The following is a 26,750-nucleotide window of genomic DNA, read 5'->3' as shown; positions in this document are numbered from 1 at the left end:
CCCCTTTCAACACAACCCATGGTCTCCTCTTTCCTTTCCCGCCTTACAATCCTTGTACCAATCTCCAGCTTCATGAATAATTTTCCATGTGCTACCATATCAAATGCTTTACTTAAGTCTGATCTACTGCATTTCCCTTGCCTGGAGAATCAGAGCCTTATGCCCGGGCATGTCCGCACTGCAATCAGAAGGTGTGATTGCAGCATTTGTAGACATATCGAGCTAGCTTTGATCTAGCTAGATCAGCATAACAATAGAAGCGAAGTTGCAGCGTGTATAAGGTGGCTGCATAAGCTACCTCCACCCACCCGGACCCCAATACATACTTAAGTGGCGTCGCTTCGCTGCTGTTACAGAGCTACCTAGCTCAAAGCTAGCCAGGGTCTGTCTACACCTGCTGCAATCACACCTCCTGAATGCAGGGTAACCATATCCAAAGTCTCTCATGTCTCAGGTTTGATGCTCTGTGTGGGGTACACCCTGCCTGTTCCTGCCCTGTGAGCACCAGGGCTGTCACATGACCATTGCATGGGGCTCTGGGTTCCAGCCCTGCCCCATGTAAAGACAGACACTGGGGAAGACCCCAAGGCGTGGGGTCTTTCCATGCCAGCCTTTGTTCTCCCAGCTGGAGTGAACCATTTGTGGCCTTGGACCCAGGGGGTGGAGAAAGCTCTCTGCAGTGTGATGAGGAATTTCTCTTTCAGGTGTTTGTTTCGGGGGGGGGGGGGAGGGGCTGTAAAGGCGCCAGATGCCACGATTCCACGTCCTGTTCCCACGCCTGCATGCAAGGATGGAAACAGTGAGCGGATGTGGTGTTCATGACACCCAGAGCTGCAAGCCACCACGTCACCTCTCTGCCTCAGCAGGAGTGAGCTTTGCTGGAGATTAGACTGTGTGTGTCAGCATCACCAGCAAACTCCTCCAGACTCTGCAAGGCTCACAGGTAACAGTCAGTGCACCCATGGGTGCCAGGTTTGTATAATTTTTGGTGGTGTCTAGAACGGATCCAAGCAGAGCCATCCCATCCATAGGACGGACTGGGGCAACCACCCTGGGCCTCGTACTTTGTGGGGCCCTGTGCTTCAGGGGAACACGGGGTCCAGGGCAGCCTGAGGGGTTAGTGGGGGGCCTGGCACTGGCAGCAACATGTGACCCGGCTCCAGTCCGCCCTGCTCCCCCTCTTCCCGCCCCTGCTCTGCCCCCATTCCACCCCTTCCCCCAAGATCCCACCCCAGCCCTATGAAAGGGACAGCTCTGAAAATATAAGCACAAATATTGTTGGAGCCGGGGCCACGTTTCTGAATATTGGTGGAGCATGGGAACCACGGGCCCATATAACTCACCTCCTATGTGCACCCCAGTTCCTGAGTTTCCCAGTGGTGTCTCTTTGCAGCATCCGTCCCCTCCCACTGTGACACTCACAGAAATTAAGTTTGCTGCCTCCAGCGAGACAGAGCGCACACCAGCCAGCTAGGTGAGCTGCAGACTTCGTTTCAATATGCAGCACTGTGACGGTTACTTTATAGTAAAACCAAGAAAGCTTACTAACAAAGAAAAGAGAGGAAAGGGATACTAAGCAAGAGGAAAAGTGACAGGGCTGGTAACAAAAAAACAAAGCAAAACACACTTTCCAGTGACTAAAACTCAATTCTAACAAATTATATCTTCACCTAAAACAGTTTCTCACTTGCAGCAAGTTTGCAGCAGCTCCTGCCCTTCAGACCAAGAGGACCCACTGTTCACAGGCTCTGACTCGGATGCTGTTCCTATGTCCCCTAAGTGATGGGTAACGAGAATGGTGAACCACATGGGGAGCAAACAGACAAAGTCCATTGTTTTTCCCATCATAGCCATGGAGACTTGCTGGGGGTGCAGTCTCTGTCCAGGGCAGGCTGAGGGGTTTGCTCACTGAGCTGTCACTTGTTAGCGTAATTGCTTTGTTTACTTTACATGTAAATGTACTTTCCTTGTCGTTTGGCTTACAAAGCTTGACCGAGACAGATGGACTCACATTCCTTTGTCTAAGCCAAACTTGTTTATCAAGCCTGCTCCCAAACATACTTTAGGCACATATTTCCAGCGCACACATACAGAATTCCACACACCATCCGTAGATACATCACGCGATGATATTCATGACCAACGTGGCACCAGTTTTTTTATGATACCTTACTTCATACACTTTTATGTACAAAAATATTGCATATCACAAGTTGATTCAAGGGCATACTCTTTGGGGCTGAGACCCCCCTGTTCTCCCCAGGGTATCTGGACCCTGATTGTCACAGTGGAACCACGTTGTCATCTGGCAAAGTCAGGTACAGAGAGAAACAGCACATGGACTCTCAGTGCTACAGTTGGCCCAATGCTGCCGAGGGCTGGATCTTTATTCTTATGAGGCCAAATTCCTGACGGCAATTGAGATATCAACAGACCTTTAACTATCTGTCTCCTTCCAGAATTCCATAACCAAGAGTTTGAACCGCATGAAGTTCAAATGTACATCTCCCATCCACTGAGCTGCACAGCTTTGGTGCCAGGTTACTTCAACCAGTTCAAGTGTTTTCTGGCTCTAGGATCACACAACAGCCTCCTTGGCAGTTGGGGGCCTTCTCGTCACAGGCTGCTGGACAGGGAGTGACTTTAAAACAGCTGTGTCCTAGTTTGTTCAGGTCTCTCAGTGCACTTGCTGCTTAAATCAGTTTCCGCTGGTGTAAACAAACCCACTTGCTGCACATGCCCAAGGTCTCCCTTCTCTGCACATCTGTCACAGGTACAAATAAAATCTCCCTGCTGGCCCTATCTTATTTTGGAGGGGCACACACAGCTGCCATCCCAGCAGCACGAGCATCTGTGGCTGCAGGAGTGGGCTCAGCAGAGGATTCCTAGATTCCAAGGGCCGGTCCCTGCAGCCCCTTTCCCTGCTCCCTGAATCAGCAGCAAACGGCTCTGCACAAATTGGAGCTGCCCCCAGGGTCTGGGAAACCCAAGTGGGATTATGTCAGCCTCCACTCCTGCTCCCGGGGGCTGAGACCCACCCCCGCCCAGACTCAGGACCCTGCCCCCCGAGAGGCTGGCAAGGAAGCGCAGAGCTCCCACAATGCCCCCTCCTCCCTCCCAGACCAGGGAGTAGCTTCCTGAGGTTGGAGGGAAGAAATTTCATTTCATTTGGGGGCCACTGAAATGTTTTGGCTTTATTTGGACTGTTACATATTTGTTTTATGTTCTTCTACCATGTTATTATGCCAGGCCATGTCGTCATAACCCTGAAACTTTTTGACTTTTCTATTAAAAGTGACAATGTAAGTATGTAAGTAAACACGGTAAAGCCCAAACCAAATATTTTTACATTCTCAAAATGACTGGAATCATGTTGATAATTTCTCAATCAAATTGCTACACTCCCCTGGAATGCTTCAAATTTTGTCAAAGCTGCGTTCTCTGACAGAAATCTGTTCCCTTGGAAACGTTTCCACCCGCGTAGACTTGATGAGTTGCAGTCTCCTCTTTCCAGCCCCCAACCCCACTTGTTTCCCTTTTCCTCCTTCTTCTCTACACCATGCGGTTGATCTATGAGTCTATGGTCTGGTGTGTTCACAGCAGTTTGGGTGACCTTGGTGATGCTGATGCCTTGGCGACCCATATGTAATGACTGCTTGGGATGTGATTATCCCTTTCTGGGTATACATGGTCATGCATTATATTTTATTCACCCTTTTTATGTTTTAGGTGTGATTCTTATGGGCTAAAAGCGTTTTTCACGCCCTGCCTCCTTCCTTCCGGCTCACCCAGTGGTGTTTACAGAGGCGTCCATGAGCAATGGGCTATCCTCTGGGGAGGATGTGCACACTGACACCCTTCAGCTGCTGTAGCGAGGGGGTGTCTCTGGACCGACGGTTGCTGCTTGATTCCTTATAATGTTTATTGACAGGCCCAGCAGAGTCATTCGCATCAGTGCCTGGGGGAGGAAAGGAATCAATATGTCTGCATTAGAGATGGCATGTCCCTGCCAGGCTGGAGGTGTGCGAGACAGCTCCCAGACTACCCGGGCAGAAAATGTACAGATCCCAAGGCCAGAAGGGACCCACCTTATCATCTAGTCCGACCTCCTGCATCACACAGGCCAGAGAGCTGCCCCCAAATCATCCCCGGAGCAGATCCTTTAGAACCACACACCCTCTTGGTTTTAAAAAACAGCCCGAGAGAGTGACAGCAAGTGGCCTGTACTACTCCGGCCTTAGTGTCAGTGACGCCACCGACTGCTGCGGAAGAGACCCGGACCCCTGGGGCCCGAGCCGGGGGGAGCCGGAGCCGGGCACCCCCAGGGCATCTGAGCCCAGGGGCAGTGAGTGGCTGGGTTTCCCTTCATGGAACCGCAGACTCAGAGAAGCTCAGGGCTGGCAGGGACCTCAGCAGGTATCTGGTCCAACCCCCTGCTCAACGGAGGACCAATCCCCCACTAAATGCAAGGATGCTCCGCTCCCCTGCAGCCCGGCGCGCTCTGCCCGGCCCGGCGCCGCTGGCAGGGATGCGCGGCTCGCAGGGCCCCAGTCCCCCGGGACCCCCCAGCCGGCGGCGGGCGGAGCCGGAGCCCCGCTCCGGGCGCGGGGAGGCTGCTGGGAGGTGTAGTCCCCCCCGGAGAGGCTGGCCGGGAAGGGGGCAGGACCGTTCCCAGTGATGCTTCGCTGCCGCGCACGGAGGGAGGCGACGACAAGGGACCTGCTCTGCCCACGGAGCTTCCCCCTTCCTGCGTGGGCGCCCCACGCCCCTGGCTCCGTCCTTCTGCCCTGGCTGCCCCCAGCGCCCGGGGGAAGAGCCGCTCCGGCAGAGACCGACCCTCCCCGCCCCAGCCCCGGCCGCCCGGGCTCCGGGGGAAGCGGGAGGCGAGATGTCCGGCGGGGTCGCCGCTGCCCAGGTGAGGAGTGGGGCGCGGGTGGGAGAGGCGCAGCTCGGTCCCCTTGGCCGGGGGGAGCTGGGCCGGCCGGGGCTGGGCTGGGTTTGGCTGGCAGGAGTCAGGCACCCGCCTGCTTTCCGGGCAGCCCCCGGCCTCCAAAAGGGGCACCCGACGGGCCCTGGGGCGTGTGGGTCAGAACTTGGGGCGCTGGTCCCTGGAGTGATAAACGAGGCCCGGTTAGCTGCCTTGTTCCCGGTCAGGCTGGTCGCCCAGATCCAGAGTGGGGAGCAGGGAGGTTTGAAGGGCCAGGAGACCCGGACACTTCCCGAGGTAGGGGGGTGGGGGCGGTTAAAAACAGGAGATTGCGCGGCCCAGTGCTGGGAACGGTGCTGGGTGGCACCAGGACCCTTAAAAGAGGGCTTTCCAAAGAACAACCCGTGTAGATTTGCTTTCCCCCCCCCCCACGTCTGGGGTTCAGAAAATGCCAGCGGGTGACACCGATCAGAGTTACTTGGCACTTGCCAGTGGTGGCCTCTCACTGGAAAGCACCCTGGAGACGTGTGTGGTGCTGCCTGGCACTGCCCAGGGTTACCTTCTCCTTGGGCTGCCCTCACTGAGCCATGTGCATGCCGGAAAGTGCTGTGTGAAATGACCCAGGGTCACTCCATGCTTGGGACACAGATATCCCAGGAGCTTGTCTGGCACGGAAATGTTGCTATTTTCACCAGCCTGCAATCAGCAGTCTCAGATTTGTGCAGGGAAAGGCTGTCCATTAGGCACATGGATGGCTAGCCTGACTTGTCACCGGGCAGACGGCCTGCCTTCCCACAGCAAAAACGCCTCTCACAGTGCAGCCTTCCCCATGGCTGCCATTTGGGGAGTGCTTTGCCTGTCGCAAAGAACTCCCAAGTGCATTCCCAAAGTTCTTGCTTTTCCATGAGCCCTCAAACCAGCCAGCGCTTGCTTTGTTCAGTTTGGGCAGGAGAGCGAATCTTTGTATGGAGCTTTGTGCTGTGCCCGGTGCTTGGCTAGAGACCATCCACATCTCCTGAAAAGGGGTAGTAAAAAAGGGAGAAAATATGCCGAGATTCTTGCTCTTTCTTTCAGTAGCAAAAGCAAAACCCCAAGGTGCCATGGGGCTCAGTTAGGGGACGTAATGCAGTCTAGTGCATGGGGCCCTGACTGCTATTCAAAGGACCTGGGTTCTGTTCTACTGTATCACTAACTTGCTGCATGATTGACCTTGGGCAAATCTCTTCATCTCTGTTTCTGCTCCCACCCTTTGACTGTCTTGTCTGATTAGATTGTAAGATCTTCAGGGCAGGGCAGGGCAGGGCCTGGCTTTCACTGTGTGTTGGTACAGCACCTACCGCAATGGGACTCTGATCTCAGTCGTAGCCTCTAGGCACTACCCTAAATACAAATAAGAATTACAGTAATCCTCACTGTGGTAGCCAGTAAGGTTTGAAGTTGGGACCTTTGGCACCAAAGCACAGTTTTTCCTCTTGAACTAATGGAGCAGGAGCGTCAAAAGTTGGTAGCAGTAGTAAGCTGTTATCCTCAATATAGTCTAGCCACTAGAGGGAGAAATGAAACACACTGTACAACCACGTTACACAACATTAATTTCCTGGAGACAACTTTTTCTTAGTTCTCTTTCAAGCCTTTTATTGCTGGATGACTAAACACAACACAGCTAAAAACAGCAGCAAACAGCAGGTCAAGAGCCAAATGACGTGGGACCATTTTTTAAAAAAAGGGGGTTCAGGGAATGATCCTAGTCAGGGGCAGCAGAGGATGAAACTGCAAACAAAGCTAGTATGTTCAGAGGCTTTTTAGACTTGAGGATGGGTTCAGCCATGGGGGAGTCTCTGGCAGGGGGAGGGGGCACACGTCCAGCACCTGAAGAAATGCCACGGCCGCCATTCCATGCCCTGCCCAGCTGAGGGGCAGTGGTGGACGTGCTAGATCGCAGGTGGTGTCAGTCAGGGCATGGATACCAGCAGGGAAGGGGCCCTGGAGCAGATCTCACCAGAGCAGATATTATAGGAGGAGCCCATGATATTTGTTCATGTACGGGCTGGTTGGTATCTCTGAAATGGAGTCACACAGTTGTGTGAATTGAGGGCTGGTGGAGGTGCCAGCCCATGGAGAGAGAAGCCCTCAGTTTTTCCCTGTGCAGGATACAATATGGACAGCGGCAGGGCGGTCGTCCCCACACACGCACCCCAGCCTGCCTCTGCCCAGCACAGAGCGGAGAGGCCACTTTGGCCTCTGAGTCCAGGCAGCCCCTGGCCTCTCTCAGTACCGAGGTCAGCTAGCAGCTGCTGCGCTGGTGCTGTGGGACTCGGGAAGGAGTGTGAGCTCCACCAACCCTGGTGAAATCAGGCACCGTTCGGTCTGAGCGAGGGTATCCGAATCTGGCCCTCGCTGACCAGCGGCACAATGGGCACTCAGCCCAGCAGAGGTCATCCTGAGCTGGGTCAGTGCAGTTGCCCTGTTCGGTGACATGATGTCAACTGGTCTTTGGGAAGAGCAGCCCTGCCGTCAAACTCGAGCCTTCTGCCTGGCAGCTTGTTGTCAGTGTCACGTCAGCAAGGCTGGGGCATCAAAGCACCATAATAGGGCCCGGCAGGTTGTGTTTCACGAGATACTGCGGGGTGAAGTGTTCCTTCGGAGGCTCCCCAGCCCCGGGGAGAACATGAGGCCAATGGGCAAAAGGGGAAGGTGAAAGGGGAATCCAACATTGCATTAAAACGTGTCATGACTCACCTGTGACTGTCCCTGAAACAGCGTGTGACACCCCCACAGCCCGGACACGCACACGCAGGGAAGTGTGTGCAGAGCAGGGAGTCTGCACGTTGACATAAATGCATGTGGGCCTGATTATTCCCTCTCCACCCCATCCCACCCCACTGCCTTGTGTATTCGTTTGCCCATGTGCAAAATAGATACATGCCCCAACATAGGGAGGTGTACTGGTGGGGAGAGGGGCAGCAGGGCACTCCCAGCTAGTGCTCTCCACTGTGGGGTTTGGGGGCTGAGGTGCAGTCCATGAGGGTAGTGCCAGGGAGGCTGCTGTAAGTTAGGGGCTCGTCTTTGCTATAGTTTTTTGCCTCGAGCTAGTTGATTGCCAGTTAACTCGCGGTGATTAAACACCTTTGTATGGGCTAGTTGGGACACTCCCTTCATATTTGTTCCAGATCACAAATGTTTGTTCTTCCCCGTAGACTCTGCACTAAGGGTTTATCTTGACCAGCTAACGTATTAAAATGATCCCTTGCCTTGCCTTCACTAGGATTTTAATGTGTGCTAGTTAACACATGTTCAAAAGACACCGCTCTGCCTAGTGTGGACATGGCCTGAAGTCCTGCTTGAGTCACGTTTTGAGAGTCTGTGGGGTGCATAGGCCTTTGTGCTGGCCCCAGCACAATGAGACTTGCCTCCTTCCTCGGGGCAGAGGGTTGTGAAGTGTAATTGATCCAGCCTTCTACCATGCTTTGAGATCCTTAGATGAAAGGGCCAGGTGGTTTTCTCTTCCTGTGCCCTAACATGCAAATGCCCTTGGCTAATCTTTGCATGATTGATGTAACCCGAACGGCCAGGCTGTTAAAGAACCATGAACGATTATCACACATTCCACAGGAAGCCAAGCCAAGGAGCACATAGCATTAAAGGTTTGACAAAGTTACTTCTTTTGAAAATATCACGGTGTCGGACTTAATTATGTCTCGTCAGCGTCATGTCATCCCTGAAGGAGCCTTAACGGAACAGTGAAATGTCAACAGGCAGCGGGGGGAGAGGATACCCAAGGATACCTTAGTCCGGCATCTGACGGTGCACGTACGCACAAGCACACCTGGGTCAGAAACCGTTCGCAATAGAGGCAAAGGATAATTATTGCTACTGCACCTGGGCAAGGAAAGGATGACACAGGCTGCTGAGTACAATGTGGATTCCTGCCCTACAAATGGCTCCCTGCTGCTCTAGGTGGACCGTAGGAACTGTGGGTATCAGTGATGTTGGATGTCCAAGTTTCTCAGTGCCCAGGGTGAGAAATCTTAAAGGGCCCTAATTTTCTGAGGGCAGGTGCTCAGCACTTTCTGAAAATCAGGCTCCTTTTAAGACGTCTCAGGTTGGGCACCCAAAATCACTAGTCACTTCTGGGAACATTGGCCTTGTCAGGGTCTGCTGGGGGCAACTTACATTGGTCCATGTACTGCAGTTAGAGTGCCCATCACCTGACGTGCCTTACGTGCTGCATGGCTTTCTGTGTGCAAAACCAAATTGCCCTGTTGACCGAAGGCTGGGAGACTCCAGCTCTGGATCAGAACTTGGTGGCTTGGACCCATCTCTAGCATTGAAACGTTTTGTTTGAAATGTGCTGTGAAGTTTGACTGTGGTGGCAGCTTCCTTGTGGAAGGGATTGTTCCTCTACCTGACAGTACCCACCTGGGTAGTGGGGCTTGCGGCCAGCTTGGATCAGCGCCCAACAGTCTGGATGGTTTTCGTACACATGCACCTCTCCCAAGTAGCATGAGAAGAAGCTTTCTCATGAGACTGGCCGTGTTTCCTCCTTTGCCTTGGGATGGAAATATGAGCAGAACAGCCTTTATACCCCAGCACGTACGGTCCAGGTCCCCGCTGGTGCCTGAAAGAGCAGCTGCGTCAGTGGAAGAGCTGGCAGCAAACCCTTCTGGAATATTTGATCAAACAGTTTGATTCCAGCAACGGGCAGATGCTTCAGGGCGGAGCCTGGGGTAGAAGTGTCTAATTTGGGGGGTTTTGAGAACTTGTTTTCAGATCACTAGTGGGTCCCCAGTTATTTAAAACACTCACACATTCCCCTTCCCCCTCCCACGCACCCTCTCCTCCTTCCCACACACCCCCTCTCCCCACACCTACTTTCACCCCGCACACCCCCTATCCCCACCCTTTTGTTCTGCTAACAGGGCATGGAGGCCTGTCACATTCGCTTGTACCATTCTGTCCTGATCTTGACACGGGGTTTCCAGAGGTCAAACCCTGCTGCCCTTTAGCGGGGCTCCTACCCCAGGGATCTCTGGGTAGCCTTGAGCGGCCAGTGCAGTTCTTGCCCTGCAGGGACCCAGGCATGGGACAGAGTGGGCCCAGATTCTGAACAAAGGGCACACAACCGTCGCCTTCAAAGAGGGGGAAGTGAATTCTTGAACATGAATGACATCCTCCTTTCAATGTCAACGTCTGACGTCAGTAACTTCCTCTAGGGGAAGGGAGATCAGCGTGAGACCCAGGCAAACTTGGGTTTAAAATGCGGGACTGAACCGTCCCTCAAGGCAGAGAAGAGAAGAGTCATTGGCCTGACATTGCCTAGAGGCAGTTCTCTGGGAGAAGTTTCCCCTGATTGATTTGTACAGCTGACTTAAAACGAACCTGGCTGAGTAGCAGGGCAGCAAGGAAATCGTGTTCCAGTTAAGTGCTGGCTTCCAGGAGCTAGCCAGAAGGCATACCTATCTCTGATCCCCCCCGCTAAAATCTCAGGCAAAGAGGGGCTTCCCCAGCACTGTGGGGCCTGAGCAGTTTGGTCCCAGGCCTTGTCAGAGCACGCAGTACAGGAATCGCAGCTCAGCTCTGACTACAAGCCAGGACTGACAGCTTTCAAAATCCATCGGGTATGGTAACGGAACGCAAGCCCCGAGACTTCCTGGGAGCCGTCTTGCAAGAGAGTCCAGTGCCATCCAGACCCATGCTGCGTGGGTTCGTGCCATCGTTATTTCTGTCAATAACCGATCTCGTTTGCTAATCAAGCCAGCATTCCAGAACCTGCCGGCTTGAATCACCCCAGTGCAGTGGGATAACAGCCCTTATCTGTGCTCAGTCAGGTGGTGGTGGAGATGTCAGAAGCTATCCAAAGGTAACTGGCCCAGTCACTGAGTCTGTCTCCGTTCCCCGGGGCACAGACCCGTTTGCTCACCTCCCTTTGTTCTCTCTGCTGCCAGATTCCAGCCTGGCACTCCGACAGGGTCGGGCATCTCTGAAAAGCAAACTCTGTTTTACAAATGTCTGATTCCCAGGGTGCTCTAGGCCTGGCAGATCCCAACCCCTTCCCTCCATGGGGGATATTCACCCCATCCCGGACTCTGGTATTGCTATCTACCCCCAGACTGTGGTTTTATAACATGCCATGTAAGGGCCCAGGCCTGTGCTGGGAGCTGTGCTCCCCTGATGAAGTCCATGGGAGGAAGGGGGTGGGATCTGGGGGAAGGGGAAATACTATACCACTTTCCTCCTCTTTTGGGGGACCGTTCTGCCCTGGATTCCATATCTTGAGCCTGATTCTGATCTTGCTCACTCTGGTGTGGACACCGAAATCAGTGGAGTTCCTCTGGTGTAACATCAGTGTGGACAGGATCAGACTCGGACTGGCATACGGCTCTGATGCAGCGCTACAGCAATCGCGGGAGTGGAAAGGTGTGAGATGGGGGGGTGCCTCTTTTAACAGCCCCACTCCGGTTAATACCATCACCATGCTCCACACCACTTACATTGCACCTTTCACCCCAGGATCCCATAGGACTCTCTGAGCACTAGCAAAGGCTCCTGTTTCCCTTGGCAAAGAGACATCAGGGGCTTTGAGCAGCACTCAGCTCATTCTTTGAACAGAGATTTTTCAATGTGCTCTCGATTAAACCTGCTGTCAGTAAGTTCAGATCCACACTGACCTGTCTGGGGTCTTCACTCTGCCATCGGAGCGTGGGGGCGGGGGGTAATGTCAAAAGCTGCTTCCAACAGATTTTGCTACCAGTAGCAGTTACTGACAGGTAAGGATGTTCCTTTTTGTTGCCCTGTCACCTGGTCCGGGAATAGCAAATTGTGATATATGGGGTACTCCTGTCACGCTTTGCAACCTCTCACCTTTCCCATCCTCTGGTCCAAAGTAGCCAGTTGTGATGGATTAGGTCACTCCTGTCACAATTTGCTATCATTTTGCTATCTTTATTTTAAACGTGGACACAAATAAAGAGAGTTATTTTCCAAAATTTTTAAACTTTATTATTGTAACACAGTATATAAACAAGAATAGCTTCCTTTACACTTCAGCTTTTTTTTTTTCAGAAACAAGCATTCAAACTTATCTTTAGATACACAGTTATTAACAGGTTTTTTTCTTCATTCAAATGTACACTAAAATTAAACTTCTCAATTACTCATTTGTATTCCAGCCATGTTATTCCAAGGAAACCAGAATAGTTCTCTTAACAAAATAGTGATACAATAGACATTTCTGTAAGCATCTGAATGATGCACACTTTGTGCAGTTGTACTCTTTCTTCTCATCGGAGGTCTTCACTTGCGTTTTGCTTGTAACACTCCTGCTAATACATCCCAGAATGATGTTTGCTTTTTTTTGCAACAGTGTTACACTATTGACTCATCTTTAGCTTGTGATCCACTGTGACCCCCAGATCCCTTTCCACAGTACTCCTTCCTAGGCAGTCAGTTCCCATTTTGTATGTGTGCAACTGCTTGTTCCTTCCTAAGTGGAGTACTTTGCATTTGTCCTTATTGAATTTCATCCTATTTACTTCCAACCATTTCTCCAGTTAATCCAGATCATTTTGAATTTTAATCCTGTCCTCCAAAGCACATGCAACCCCTCCCAGCTTGGTATTGTCCACAAACTTGATAACTGTTGTGACAGGGCAAGGCCAGATGGCTATGGAAGAGTAGTGGGAGATAGATATATTAGCTCCAGGCTAAACAAATCCCTGGTACCAGGATAAGTGAAATGGCAGCTGCTCCAGATCAATTAAGACACCTGGGGCCAATTAAGAACTTTCCAGAAGGCAGGGAGAAGACTAGGTTGATTGGGACACCTGAAGCCAATCGGGGCTGGCTGAAACTAGTTAAAAGCCTCCCAGTCAGTCAGGTGGGTGTGCATGTCAGGAGCTGTGGGAGGAAGTTGTGCGGTTGGAGAGGCTGAGTAGTACACACCATATTAGACACAAGGAAGGAGGCCCTGAGGTAAGGGTGAAGTGGAGCTTGAGGAAGCGAGGGCTGCTGTGGGGGAAGTAGCCCAGTGAATTGTACATGTCATGTTTCTAAAAGGTCAGCTACCGTAGCTGATATTATTAGGGTCCCTGGGCTGGAGCCCAGAGTAGAGGGTGGGCCCGGGCTCCCCCCCCACCTTTGCCCCCTGATTAATCACTGAGACTGGGAGACAACAGAGACTGTGCAAGGAAGGATAACTTCTCCCCACCTCCCTCGCTGGCTTATGATGAAAATGGCTCAGTAGACTGTGACCCTTGTCTCTAGAGAGAGAAGGGTTATGTGGAGGGTCACAGTGAGTCTCTGAGGCTAGCGAAATCCTCCAGGAAACATGGGACCCACGGAGGCAAGGACAGAGCTTTGTCACACTGTACTCTCTATGCCATGATCTAAATCACTGATGAAGATATTGAACAGAACTGGACCCAGAACCGATCCCTACGGGACCCTACTTGTTATGTCCTTCCAGCATGACTGTGAACCACTGATAACTATTTGCTTGGAATGTTTTCCAACCAGTTTTGCACCCACGTTATAGTAGTTCCATCTAGGTTGCATTTCCCTAGTTTGTTTATGAGAAGGTCATGCAAGATAATATCAAAACATAAGAACAGCCATCTAGCCCAGTATCCCCTGTCTTCCAACAGTGGCCAATACCGGGTTCCCCAGAGGGAATGAACAGATCAGGTAATCATCAAGTGATCCATCCCCTGTCTCTCATTCCCAGCTTCTGACAAACAGAAGCTAGGGACACCATCCCTGCCCATCCTGGCTAATAGCCACTGATGGACCTATCCTCCATGAACTTATCTAGTTCTTTTTTGAAACCTCTTATAATCCTGGCCTTCACAATATCCTCTGGCAAGGAGTTCTACACGTTGACCGTGCATTGTGTGAAAAAATACTTCCTTTTGTTTGTTTTAAACCTGCTGCCTATTAATTTCATTTGGTGACCCCTAGTTCTTGTGTTATGAGAAGAAGTAAATAACTCTTCATTATTCACTTTCTCCACACCAGTCATGATTGTATAGACCTCGATCGCATCCCTCCTTAGTTGTCAATTTTCCAAGCTGAAAAGTCCCAGTCTTATTAATCTCTCCTCATATGGCAGCTGTTCCACACCCTTCATCATTTTTGTTGCCCTTTTCTGAACATTTTCCAATTCCAATATATCTTTTTTGAGATATGGCAACCATATCTGCACGCAGTATTCCAGATGTGGGCGTACCATGGATTTATATAGAGGCAACATGATATTTTCTGTCTTATTAACTATCCCTTATTATCCCTTTCCTAATGATTCCCAACATTCTGTTAACTTTTTTGACTGTCGCTGCACATTGAGTGGATGTTTTCAGAGAACTATCCACAATGACTCCCAGATCTCTTTCTTGAATGGTAACAGCTAATTTAGACCCCATAATTTTATATGTAGAGTTGGGATTATGTTTTCCAATGTGCATTACTTTGCATTTATCAACATTGAATTTCATCTGCCATTTTGTTGCCCAGTCACCCAGTTCTGAGAGACCCTTTTGTAGCTCTTCGCAGTCTGCCTGGGACTTAACTATCTTGAGTAGTTTTGTATCATCTGCAAATTTTGTCACCTCACTGTTTACCCCTTTTCCCAGATCATTTATGAATATGTTGAATAGCACTGGGCCCAGTACAGACCCCTGGCAGACACCATTACTTACCTCTCTCCATTCTGAAAACTGACCATTTAGTCCTACCCTTTGTTTCCTGTCTTTTAACCAGTTACCAATCCGTGAGAGGACCTTCCCTCTTATGCCATGACTGCTTACTTTGCTTAAGAGCCTTTGGTGAGGGATCTTGTCAAAGGTTTTCTGAAAATCTAAATACACTATATCCACTGGATCCCCCTTGTCCACATGCTTGTTGACCCCTTCAGAGAATTCTAGTAGGTTGTTGAGGCATGATTTCCCCTTAGAAAAACCATGTTGACTCTTCCCCAACAAATTATGTTCATCTATATGTCTAACAATTTTGTTCTTTACTATAGTTTCAACCAGTTTGCCTGGTACTGAAGTGAGGCTTACCCGCCTGTAATTACTGCGGTCACGTCTAGAGCCTTTTTAAAAAAATGGTGTCACATTAGCTATCCTCCAGTCATTTGGTCCAGAAGCTGATTTAAAAGTGATAGTTTACAGATGAGTTAGTAATCCTGGAATTTCACATTTGAGTTCCTTCAGAACTCTCGGGTGAATCCCATCTGGTCCTGGTGACTTATTACTGTTGAGTGTATCAATTTGTTGCAGAACTTCCTCTGATGACACCTCAATCTGGGACAGTTTCTCAGATTTGTCACCTAAAGAGAATGGCTCAGGTTTGGGACTCTCCCTCACATCCTCAACCATGAAGACCAATGCAAATAATTCATTTAGTTTCTCCGCAATGGCCTTATCATCCTTGAGTGCTGCTTTAGCATCTCGATTGGCCAGTGGCCCCACTGGTTGTTTAGCAGGCTTCCTGCTTCTGATGTACTTTAAAAATTTTTTGCTATTAATTTTGAATCTTTGGCTAGCTGTTCTTCAAATTCTTTTTTGGCCTGACTAATTATATTTTTACACCTCATTTGCCAGAGTTTATGTTTCTTTCTATTTTCCTCACTAGGATTTAACTTGCACTTTTTAAAGGGTGCCTTTTTTGCCTCTCACTGCTTCTCTTACTTTGTTGTTTAGCCATGGTGGCTCTTATTTGGTTCTCTTACTATGTTTTTGAATTTGGGGAATACATTTAAGTTGAGCCTCTATTACGGTGTCTTTAAAAAGTTTCCATGCAGCTTGCAGGGATTTCACTTTTGGCACTGTACCTTTTAAATTCTGTTTCACTAACCTCATTTTTGTGTAGTTCCCCTTTCTGAAATTAAATGCTACAGTGTTGGGCCGCTGTGGTGTTTCCCCCACCACAGGGATGTTAAATTTAATTATATTATGGCCACTATTACCAAGCGGTCCAGCTATATTCACTTCTTGGACCAGCTCCTGTGCTCCACTTAGAACTAAATCAAGAATTGTCTCTTCTCTTGTGGGCTTCAGGACTAGCCACTCCAAGAAGCAGTCATTTAAGGTGTCAAGATACTTTATCTCTGCATCTGGCCCTGAGGCGACATGTACCCAGTCAATATGGGCATAATTGAAATCCCCCATTATTATTGATTTTTTTTATTTTAATAGCCTCTGTAATCTCTCTGAGCATTTCACAGTCACTATCACCATCCTGGTTAGGTGGTTGGTAGTATATCCCTACTGCTATATTCTTATTAGTCAAGCATGGAATTACTATCCACAAAGATTCTATGGTACACTTTGGTTCATTTAAGATTTTTACTTCATTTGATTCTATGCTTTCTTTCACATATAATGCCACTCCCACCAGCACAACCTGTTCTGTTCTTCCAATATATTTTGTACCCTGATGTTACTGGGTCCCATTGATTATCCCCATTCCACCAAGTTTCTGTGATGCCTATTATATCAATATCCTCATTTAATATGAGGTACTCTAGTTCGCCCATCTTATTATTTAGACTTCTAGCATTGGTATATAAGCACTTTAAAAACTTGTCACTTTTTAACTGTCTGCCATTACATGATGTAATTGAATGGGACTCTTTTTCATTTGGCTGTTTCTCATCAGATCCTACCTGTATTTTCAAAAAAAGAAAAGGAGTACTTGTGGCACCTTAGAGACTAGCAAATTTATTTGAGCATAAGCTTTTGTGAGCTACAGCTCACTTCATCGGATGCATCCAATGTAGCTGTAGCTCACGAAAGCTTATGCTCAAATAAATTTGTTAGTCTCTAAGGTACCACAAGTACTCCTTTTCTTTTTGCGAATACAGACTAACACGGCTGCTACTCTGAAACCTGTATTTTATCATCTTCCATCTTCTCCTTCTTACTAGGACATAGAGAATCTCCATTCGTAGATCCTCCTCTAAGAGATGTCTCTGTCCGAGCCGTGTGTTCCTCCATACCTGTCGGCTTTCCCCCAACTCAGTCTAAAAACTATTCAACGACCTTTTAAATTTTAAGTGCCATTTAAAAGCCTTGCTAAAGTCAAAATATACCACATCTACTGCTTCCCCCCATCCACAAGGCTTGTTGGCTTGTCAGAGAAAGCTATCAGGTTGGTTTGACAGGATTTGTCATTTTGTCATGTTGGTTTAACTGAGTGTTTATCCTTTTAACAAATTTGTGTCCATCCCCACCCCGCCATCTTTTCATTGCTGTCTCTGTCTGAGCAAGCACAGGGAATGTTAAACTACTAACGAATGTGTTTCAGGGGGTGTGACGCCGTATGGAATCTAGGGGACACTTGAGGTTATTGTGACTACCGGGATTATAAAATTGCAATGAGTTATGCCAGATATGCCGCGTAAGGCATCTGCAAAAATATTATGATTTGCCAGATATGATAATCTTGTTTATATGTTTGTATCACCTTATGGATTATGTGTTATAGATAGGTCTATATTTCAGACTTGTTGTATGCTTCTGGATGTCACCCCCAGACAATTGACCCATTGAGAGAAGGCAGGTACATCTTATGACTCAGCAAGGCCTGCAGGGACAGGCCTATGGACAGAACTCTAAGGCTTTCAAGCCATGTGCTGGGCAGCTTGTGTTTGGAACAAAGGCCACATGGCAAAAGACTATAAAAGGCAGCTGCAGCTCCTCCATCTTGTCTCAACCCTGCTACAAACTGCAGCTCAACAAAGGACTGAATGACCCATCCCGGCTGTGGATGTACTCCAGAGGGATCTTCAAGCCAGCAAACTCACCAATACTGTTAGGAACCTGATCTATAGACTTTGTAGTCTTTGTATGTATCTGACTTACCATTTAACAACTCTCTTCTTGTTCTTTCCTTTTTGTATATAATAAACCTTTAGTTGCAGACACTAAAGAATTGGCTGCAGCACGGTATTTTGGGTAAGATCCAAACCTAGACTGACCCGGCAATGTGGCTGGCCCTTTGGGGTCAGAAGAACATTTTGTATATGTGAGCAGAGTTTAAAATAACTTCTCACTGTACTGGTCCTAAATGCTGATTGGGAGCCAGAGACTGGAGTGCAATAAGGGGACTATGTGATTCCTTTTTTGCTTCGTGATAACCAGTGTGGGGGATCAGAAGTGCAGTTTGTGACTGGTTGGGAGGTTTAACTTCAGTGTTACCCACCTGTCTTGGGAGTATCTGCTCTCCCTTTTGCAGCCTGCCCTGACCTTGGCATTTCCAGTGAGGGCTGCTCCCAGGCACCTCCAGTCTCAGGGGTTCCCCTGTACTGAAGTAAGTTAGCTAATGTCCATGACGGGTTCTGAACATGAACAGAACTGTATAAGAAGGGGTAAGAATTGTTAATGCTCGGAAATATTTTTTCACACAACTCTCTGGATCCCATTAGCCATTCTGGCTCGTCACTGTTCTCCCTTCCTTGCTGCTCATCCAGGATATGCAGGCTGGGTGCCTGGCAGCGGGTAGTTCTTTCAAGTGCCTTCCCCTTTAAATGGGTCTGACCCTGTTCCACCCCACCCCACTCTTGGGGCTGTGTCCACATGCTGCAGCAGGCTGGACGTGGCACTGCCTACCGAGAGCTGGGGAAGCGCTTCCCCTCAAGGCTTCTCCTGTTCTCGGGGCAGAGAGGGGCTGGTGGCTCGGAGTGGGCATGCTACTGAAGGGCCTGGGGAGTGTTTGGACGGGGTGTTATCACAGGTGCTGGAACTAGGGGTGTGGAGGGTGCTGCCGCACCCCCTCGCTTGAAGTGGTTTCCATCATATCCAGGGTTTGCAGCTTGGTTCAATGGCCCTCAGCACCCCCACTGTGCAAATTGTTCCAGCACCCCAGGGTGTTATGACGGGGGAGTTTGTTTTCATCCTGCCTCAGTCTCATCCATACTCTCCTCCTTGGCTGTAGGCAAACAATTGGTGTGAGGATGGGGAGGGATTAGGCCTGAACGGTAGGTGTCCCGAAGAAGAGCTCTGGCTTGAGAGGTGAGCTACCATATGAAACCACTTGAGCCTGCTTGCTATAATTAATGTTTTAGGTGTAATGGGCATGTTAATAACTTGTCTGAGAGATATTTAGTAGGGAGTGCGTTTCCCCATCAAAATCACGGAGGGAGCAAAGTTAATCACTAACAAGGTCAGCTCCCAGACTGCTGTGCTGGGCAACACAAAATGGGGAAGAGATGGCCAGCCCTCTGTAGAGATAGAGGTGGTTAGGGACTATTTAGAAAAGCTGGACGTGCACAAGTCCATGGGGCCGGACGAATTGCATCCGAGAGTGCTGAAGGAATTGGCGGCTGTGATTGCAGAGCCCTTGGCCATTATCTTTGAAAACTCGTGGTGAACGGGGGAAGTCCCGGATGACTGGAAAAAGGCTAATGTAGTGCCCATCTTTAAAAAAGGGAAGAAGGAGGATCCTGGGAACTACAGGCCAGTCAGCCTCACCTCAGTCCCTGGAAAAATCATGGAGCAGGTCCTCAAAGAATCAATCCTGAAGCACTTAGAGGAGAGGAAAGTGATCAGGAACAGTCAGCATGGATTCACCAAGGGAAGGTCATGCCTGACTAATCTAATCGCCTTTTATGATGAGATTACTGGTTCTGTGGATGAAGGGAAAGCAGTGGATGTATTGTTTCTTGACTTTAGCAAAGCTTTTGACACGGTCTCCCACAGCATCTTGTCAGCAAGTTAAGGAAGTATGGGCTGGATGAATGCACTATAAGGTGGGTAGAAAGCTGGCTAGATTGTCGGGCTCAACGGGTAGTGATCAATGGCTCCATGTCTAGTTGGCAGCCGGTGTCAAGTGGAGTGCCCCAGGGGTCGGTCCTGGGGCCCGTTTTGTTCAATATCTTCATAAATGATCTGGAGGATGGTGTGGATTGCACTCTCAGCAAATTTGCGGATGATACTAAACTGGGAGGAGTGGTAGATACGCTGGAGGGGAGGGATAGGATACAGAAGGACCTAGACAAATTGGAGGATTGGGCCAAAAGAAATCTAATGAGGTTCAATAAGGATAAGTGCAGGGTCCTGCACTTAGGATGGAAGAATCCAATGCACCGCTACAGACTAGGGACCGAATGGCTCGGCAGCAGTTCTGCGGAAAAGGACCTAGGGGTGACAGTGGACGAGAAGCTGGATATGAGTCAGCAGTGTGCCCTTGTTGCCAAGAAGGCCAATGGCATTTTGGGATGTATAAGTAGGGGCATAGCGAGCAGATCGAGGGACGTGATCGTTCCCCTCTATTCGACACTGGTGAGGCCTCATCTGGAGTACTGTGTCCAGTTTTGGGCCCCACACTACAGGAAGGATGTGGATAAATTGGAAAGAGTACAACGAAGGGCAACGAAAATGATTAGGGGTCTAGAGCACATGACTTATGAGGAGAGGCTGAGGGAGCTGGGATTGTTTAGTCTGCAGAAGAGAAGAATGAGGGGGGATTTGATAGCTGCTTTCAACTACCTGAAAGGGGGTTTCAAAGAGGATGGCTCTAGACTGTTCTCAATGGTAGCAGATGACAGAACGAGGAGTAATGGTCTCAAGTTGCAATGGGGGAGGTTTAGATTGGATATTAGGAAAAACTTTTTCACTAAGAGGGTGGTGAACACTGGAATGCGTTACCTAGGGAGGTGGTAGAATCTCCTTCCTTAGAGGTTTTTAAGGTCAGGCTTGACAAAGCCCTGGCTGGGATGATTTAACTGGGACTTGGTCCTGCTTTGAGCAGGGGGTTGGACTAGATGACCTTCTGGGGTCCCTTCCAACCCTGATATTCTATGATTCTATGATTCTATGAATAAGGCTCAGGGGCATGGGCCAGAAATGGTGAGCCATGCTTATTTATAGGACTCCCGTACTCTGCCCCAGGCCCGGAATCGACTCAGCCATTTGTTTGTCTTCAGATGCCAGTGACATTTGAAGACGTTGCTGTCAGGTTCTCAGCAGAGGAGTGGGAGATCCTGGAGGGATGGCAGAAGGAGCTTCATAAAGAAGTGATGGAGGAGAATTACCAGTTGCTGATCTCGCTAGGTAAGGAGCAGCATGTTTTATGTCTGCATGGAGGGCTGTGGGCCATTACCTGGCTTTGCAGTTACAAACGTGTATCTTTCCAGCTCTGCCGACATTAAACCAAGTGCAGGAACTGTATTTAAACTTCTCTCCAGCTACACTGGTTTTCAGTGATCTGTGTAGGTAAGACCAAACTGTCCCTGTCTACACTCATAGATTCATGGATTCCAAGCCCAGAAGGGAACATTGATCTCTTGTCAGGCCACAGGACTTCCCCCAAAATAAGCCCTGTAGCAGATCTTTTAATAAAACCTCCCATCTTGATTTGAAAATTGCCAGTGACGGAGTATCCACCTCGACTCTTGGTAAATTGTTCTAGTAGTTAATTACTCTCCCTGTCAAAAATTTACACCTTATTTCCAGTCTGAATTTGCCCAGTCTTCAGCTTCCAGCTACTGCATTGTGTTACATCTTTCTCTGCTAGATTGAAGAGCCCATTATCAAACAGGTACCTATGTAGGTACCTATAGGTTGTAATAAAATCACCCCTTAACCTTCTCTTTGTTAAGTTAAGTAGATTGAGCTCATTGAGTCTGTCACTCTAAGGCCGGTTTTCTAATCCTTTAATCATTCTCAGGCTCTTCTGTGACCCCTCTCCAGTTTATCAACAGTCTTCTTGAATTGTGGGCACCAGAACTGGACACAGGATTCCAGCACCGATCGCACCAATGCCAAATAGAGATGGTAAAATAACCTCTCTGCTCCTACTTGAGATTCTTTTGTTTCTGCATCACAGATCTCATTACCTCTTTTAGGCACGGCGTCACCTCAGACGCTCATGTTCAGCTGATTATCCACCACGACCCCCAAATCTTTTTCAGAGTCACTGCTTCCCAGGACTTAAGTATGGCCTACATTCTCTGATCCTAGAAGAATACATTTACATCTAACCATATTAAACAGCACCTTGTTAGCTTGTGCCTAGTTTACCAAACAATTCAGATCTCTCTGAATCAGTGATCTGTCTTCATTATTTACCGCTCCCCCAATGTGTGTGCCGTCTGCAAACCTTATCAGTGATGATTTTGCATTTTCTTCCAGGTCTTTCATAAAAATGTTAAATAGTGTAGGGCCTACAACTGCTCCCTGCGGGACCCACTGCAAACAGACTTGCTCAATGATGATTCCCCATTTACAGTTACATTTTGAGACCTATCAGTTAGCCAGTTTTTAATTCATTTAACGCCTGCCATTTTCATTTTATATCATTCTAGGTTTTTAATAAAAATGTTGTGTGGTACCATGTCGAACACCTTACAGAAATCTCAGTATATAACATTCATACTATTACCTGTATCAGCCAAACTTGGAATCTCATCAAAAAAAGATATCAAGTTAGTTTGATAGGATCTGTTTTCCATGAACCCATTGACTTGCTTTAATTACATTACCCTCTTTTAGTTCATTTTTAATCAAGTCCCGTATCAAGTGCTCCATCATCTTGCCAGGGATCCATGACAGGCTGACAGGCCTATAATTACCCAGGTCATTCTGTTTACCATTTTTAAAAACTGGCACATTAGCTTTCTTCCAGTCTTCTGGAACTTCCCCAGTGTTCCACCTCTTATTGAAAATCGCCATTAGTAGTCCATTGAGTCCCTCAGCCAGCTCTTTTAAAACTCTTGGATGCAAGTTCTCTGGACCTGCTGATTTTAAAATGTCTAACTTTAGTAGCTTCTGATTAACATTCTCCACAGATACTAGTAGAATGGAAAGAGTGTTATCATCACCATATGATGAGACAGCATCATCTGTTTTTCCCCAAATACAAAACAGAAATATTTACTGAACACTTCGCCTTTTTGGCATTATTATTGATAATTCTACCCTTTCCATCTAGTAATGGATTCTTTTAATTCCCAATATATTTAATAAACTTCTTATTGTCCTTAACTCTGCTTTCAGTAGATTTCTCCTTGTGTTCTTTTGCTTCCCTTATAAATTTTCTAAAGTTCCTAACTTCTGTTTTATATTCATTACTATCAACTTCCCATTTCTTCTATTTGTTACATATTATTTTTTTATTGTTATAGCTGCCTTTGTTTCCCCTCTAAATTAGGTTTGGTTTTTAACCAGCACAACCTTCTTCCTCAGTTGTGGGATTGAGGCTTTTGGGGCATCTAGTAAGGTATTCTTAAATGATTCCCAAGTATCATTCACCACAACACTAGCCGTGTTTAACCACCTTAGTTACAGGAGTGTTCTTGCTGTGTGGGAGATACAGGCTCTATATATGATACAAGAATGCCCCCCATCACTGCAGTAAAGGAGCACCTCATGTTCTTCAACTCGTTAACTTTCACAGCACCCCTGTGTTATTATTTCCATTGTACAGATGAGGCTCAAGGCTACACAGCAGCTTAGGGCTTGTGTCCCAGCTCGAATAGACAGACGCCGCTGGCTCTGCTCAAACTAGCAGTGTGGCCACGGCAGCAGCCCCGACGAGCCACACGGGTATATGCCCAGGCTGTCAGGCAGAGTGGCTAGCCAAAGCCACCACCCGGGCTGCTGCAGCCACGGGGATATTTTTAGCATATTAGCACAGCTGGTGTGTGTATGTCGAGCTGAGTAGGGAATTACCCCTCCCAGCTGCTGTGTAGATGTGCCTGGAGCAACGAAGTGACTTGTCTGGGTCACACGTAAGCATGTCAAAGTAATCTGTATTAACCCTTGTGGCTACCCCCTGGTTCTCTAACACATTCCTCCCCTGTTTCTTTTCTTCCCATTCCCAGGCAAGAATGAACTATGTTATAACATACTCTGGCCATAGCTGGGGTGGGGTTTGGTTCTGTAGGGTAGAGCAGTGGCTCTCAACCTTTCCAGACTACTGTACTCCTTTTAGGAGTCTGATTTGTCTTGCATACCCCAAATTTCACCTCACTTAAAAACCACTTGCTTACAAAATCAGACATAAAAATACAAAAGTGTCACAGCCACGCTATTACTGAAACGTTGCTGACTTTTTCATTTTTACCATATGATTATAAAATAAATCAATTGGAATATAAATATTGTACTTACATTTCAGTGTATAGTATATAGAGCAGTATAAACGAGTCATTGTCTGTATGAAATTTTAGTTTGAACTGATTTTGCTGGTGCTTTTTCTGTAGCCTGTTGAAAAACTAGACAAATCTCTAGCTGAGTTGATGCACCCCCTGGAAGACCTCTGTGTCCCGCCAGGGGTACGCGTCCCCCTGGTTGAGAACCACTGGTATAGATGGAACCATTGGACACTTTTCTTTAGAAGTCTGATTCCAACACAGTTTTGCCTCGTTCACATTGACTGAGTGAAACGCGCAGAGCTGGAAATTTATTTCAACTGCAGTTGGTGTAAGACTGATTGGTGCGGCTGAGAGTTACACACATGTACACACACACACACACACACACACACACACTCTACACTAGCATTCATCTCCATATCCTCCCCTGGCACTAGCATCCCTTCGTTTCCACCGGTGGTAGCAGCAAGGGAGCACTAATATAAACTGGACACTGATGCTTTGACCGCTGTGTTATCTGACCCTGTCTAGACAGCACCATGGTGAATACTCTGGCAGCTGGTCTGTATCTTGCTACCGCTGGTGGAGCTGCACAGGTGGTACCAGTGGTGGGGAATGTGAAGAAAAATGCCAGTGTCCACAAGGCCTCTGAGCAGCATTTCAGTTCGCCACGCAAACTACAGGCAGCTTCCACTGGCAATGGCTCATAGGAAGGTTGGGGACGACTCTCCTCCCGCTCACATGGTGGGAACCCTTGGAAGCCAGAATGAGAGAAGAATCCAGTTCCTTCATTTCCTCTCTGATTCATGTGGAGGTTCCTCCTCTGTCCTGAGCTGGGCTGGCGTTTCAAAGCAAAGCTCAGCCCAAACCTATTGCAAAACAAACCCATGAGTTGCCCCAGTTTTGCTGAAGACACTAACGAACGTTGCACCAAACCAAGCCTGTACTGTGACCCTGTAACTAAATCCCAAACCAGATGGCTGTGGTGCACTCACGAGTTTCACGGGGAACCCCTCTGGCTCTGACTTCCATTGGGAGGTTTTAATTTCAGCTAAGACAAAAGAGCAATTGAGCAAATACAAAGTCTCTGACTGCGGGAAAGAGCCATCTCACCCCACTTACCGCCACCCTCTGCACTGAACCATCTCCATCTCCGGGGGGAGCTGTTTCTTCCCTGGCCGGGGGGATTCTGACATTTGAAGTGGCAGGATGTAGAACATAGATAAGTCAGAGTGAAACTGGAAAGGATCCAGAGGCGAGCAACAAAGATGATCAGAGGGATGGAACACAAGCCATTTGAGCAAAGGCTGAAGGGACTGGGTATCTTTAGTTTGGAAAAGAGGAGATTAAGGGGGGACATGATAGTGGTCTTCAGATACTTGAAACTCTACCATAAAAAAGATGAAGAAAAGTTGTTCTCTCTGGCCACAGAGGGCAGGGCAAGAGGCGATGGGGTCAACCTACAGCAGAGCAGACAGATGAAATCTAGGAAGAACTGCCTCACTGTCAGAACAGTAGGACAAAGGTACAGACACCTGGGGCGGTTGTGGAAGCTCCTTCCCTGGAGGTTTTCAATAGGAGGCTGGATAACCGTCCCTCTGGGATGGTGTAGACACAACAAATCCTGCATCTTGGCAGGGGTTAGATTGGATGAGCCTCGCGGTCCCTTTGAATCCTGTGGTTCTGTGATCCTGTGAAACATGTCCCCACCCCAGGCAGCAGTACACACAGCAGGTTTGCACCATCTCCTGCCCCTGCTTTGCACCATCCTGCCTGAAGTGCAGGTCACCCTGTTTGTCAGCTCCCACCCAGGTCACGTGTTAACGGCCCTGTCTGGGACTCAGCTGACCTGTAGCCAGGTTCCTGGACAGCGCCCAGACTGGGCTGGATTCTGGTCCGAGCTGAAGGACTCTGCTGGCCGTGGTGGACAGACGAGAACTGGGGAGACCAGGCAGAAGTCGCTCTGAGCTCCATGGAGGGCCAGCAAGGTGCAAAGAAGCATTGGCTCCGTCCTACTTAGCAGCTTCATTGTTTCTCTGCCCCCGGGACAGCTGGGGTGGCTTTTAGCTCCTGGATGGCTGCTGGCCCTGCTCGGACTGGCTGCTGGTCGCCTGGCCTCTGGCTGGCCTGGGGTAGCTCGCCAGAGCGAGAGTCATTGTGCTGAGTCTTGTTTTCCCTGACCAGGTCAGCCAGTTCCCACACTGGCTCTTCTGGCCATGACTGCAGAGCGGGAAGCTGCTGGCGGCCAGATCCGCAGTGTTTCCGGAGAGCGAGAGCTCACCAGTGAGGGCAGCAGCTCAGAGGGTGAGTGAGCCCTTCAGTAACCAACGCTAAGCCACTGCCCTCCATGCCAGCCCTGGCAGTGGGTAGACTGCAGACACCTCTGGCTGGCTGCTGTGTCAAGGGATCTATTGCACATCGCTGGGCTGGCTGAGACCTGACAGCAGGCCCGCCCCCCAGAAGATATCATCTAAACCCGGGGTGTCTGTCTTCTCCCCTCTCCCACCTTCCTGGGGCTCCTTTCCGCTGTCCACAGAGGGAGTCCCATGGGGTCCAATAGAGCTACTAGGAACTGACTGCCCCCACCCACCACTTTGGCCCCTATGCACCTCTCTGGCGGTGCCTAGGGGCCGGTGATGCAGCCCAAGGGGTCGGGGAGAATTCCCCTGGTGCAGGCACCCTGGCCCTTTGCAAGCCCCAGCATAGATGGCAGACTGGGGGAGGGAGGAG

At 48.9% G+C, this 26,750-nt stretch overlaps 1 protein-coding gene across 1 annotated transcript in view; it reads left to right on the top strand.

The window, feature by feature from the left end:
* Nucleotides 1-4,589: 4,589 nt before the first annotated feature.
* Nucleotides 4,590-26,750, top strand: part of LOC119850768 (protein KRBA1-like) — a 47,013-nt gene continuing 24,852 nt past the window's right edge. Inside the window, 3 exon segments of the mRNA XM_043507073.1 lie at nt 4,590-4,915; nt 20,850-20,976; nt 26,205-26,324. Of these exon segments, the coding sequence (XP_043363008.1) occupies nt 4,889-4,915; nt 20,850-20,976; nt 26,205-26,324 (274 nt within the window). The 5' untranslated portion in view covers nt 4,590-4,888.

The sequence above is a fragment of the Dermochelys coriacea genome, chromosome 2 (assembly GCF_009764565.3).
Source record: "Dermochelys coriacea isolate rDerCor1 chromosome 2, rDerCor1.pri.v4, whole genome shotgun sequence".
NCBI lineage: Eukaryota > Metazoa > Chordata > Testudines > Dermochelyidae > Dermochelys > Dermochelys coriacea.
This window is presented reverse-complemented; position numbering and strand designations above follow the sequence as displayed.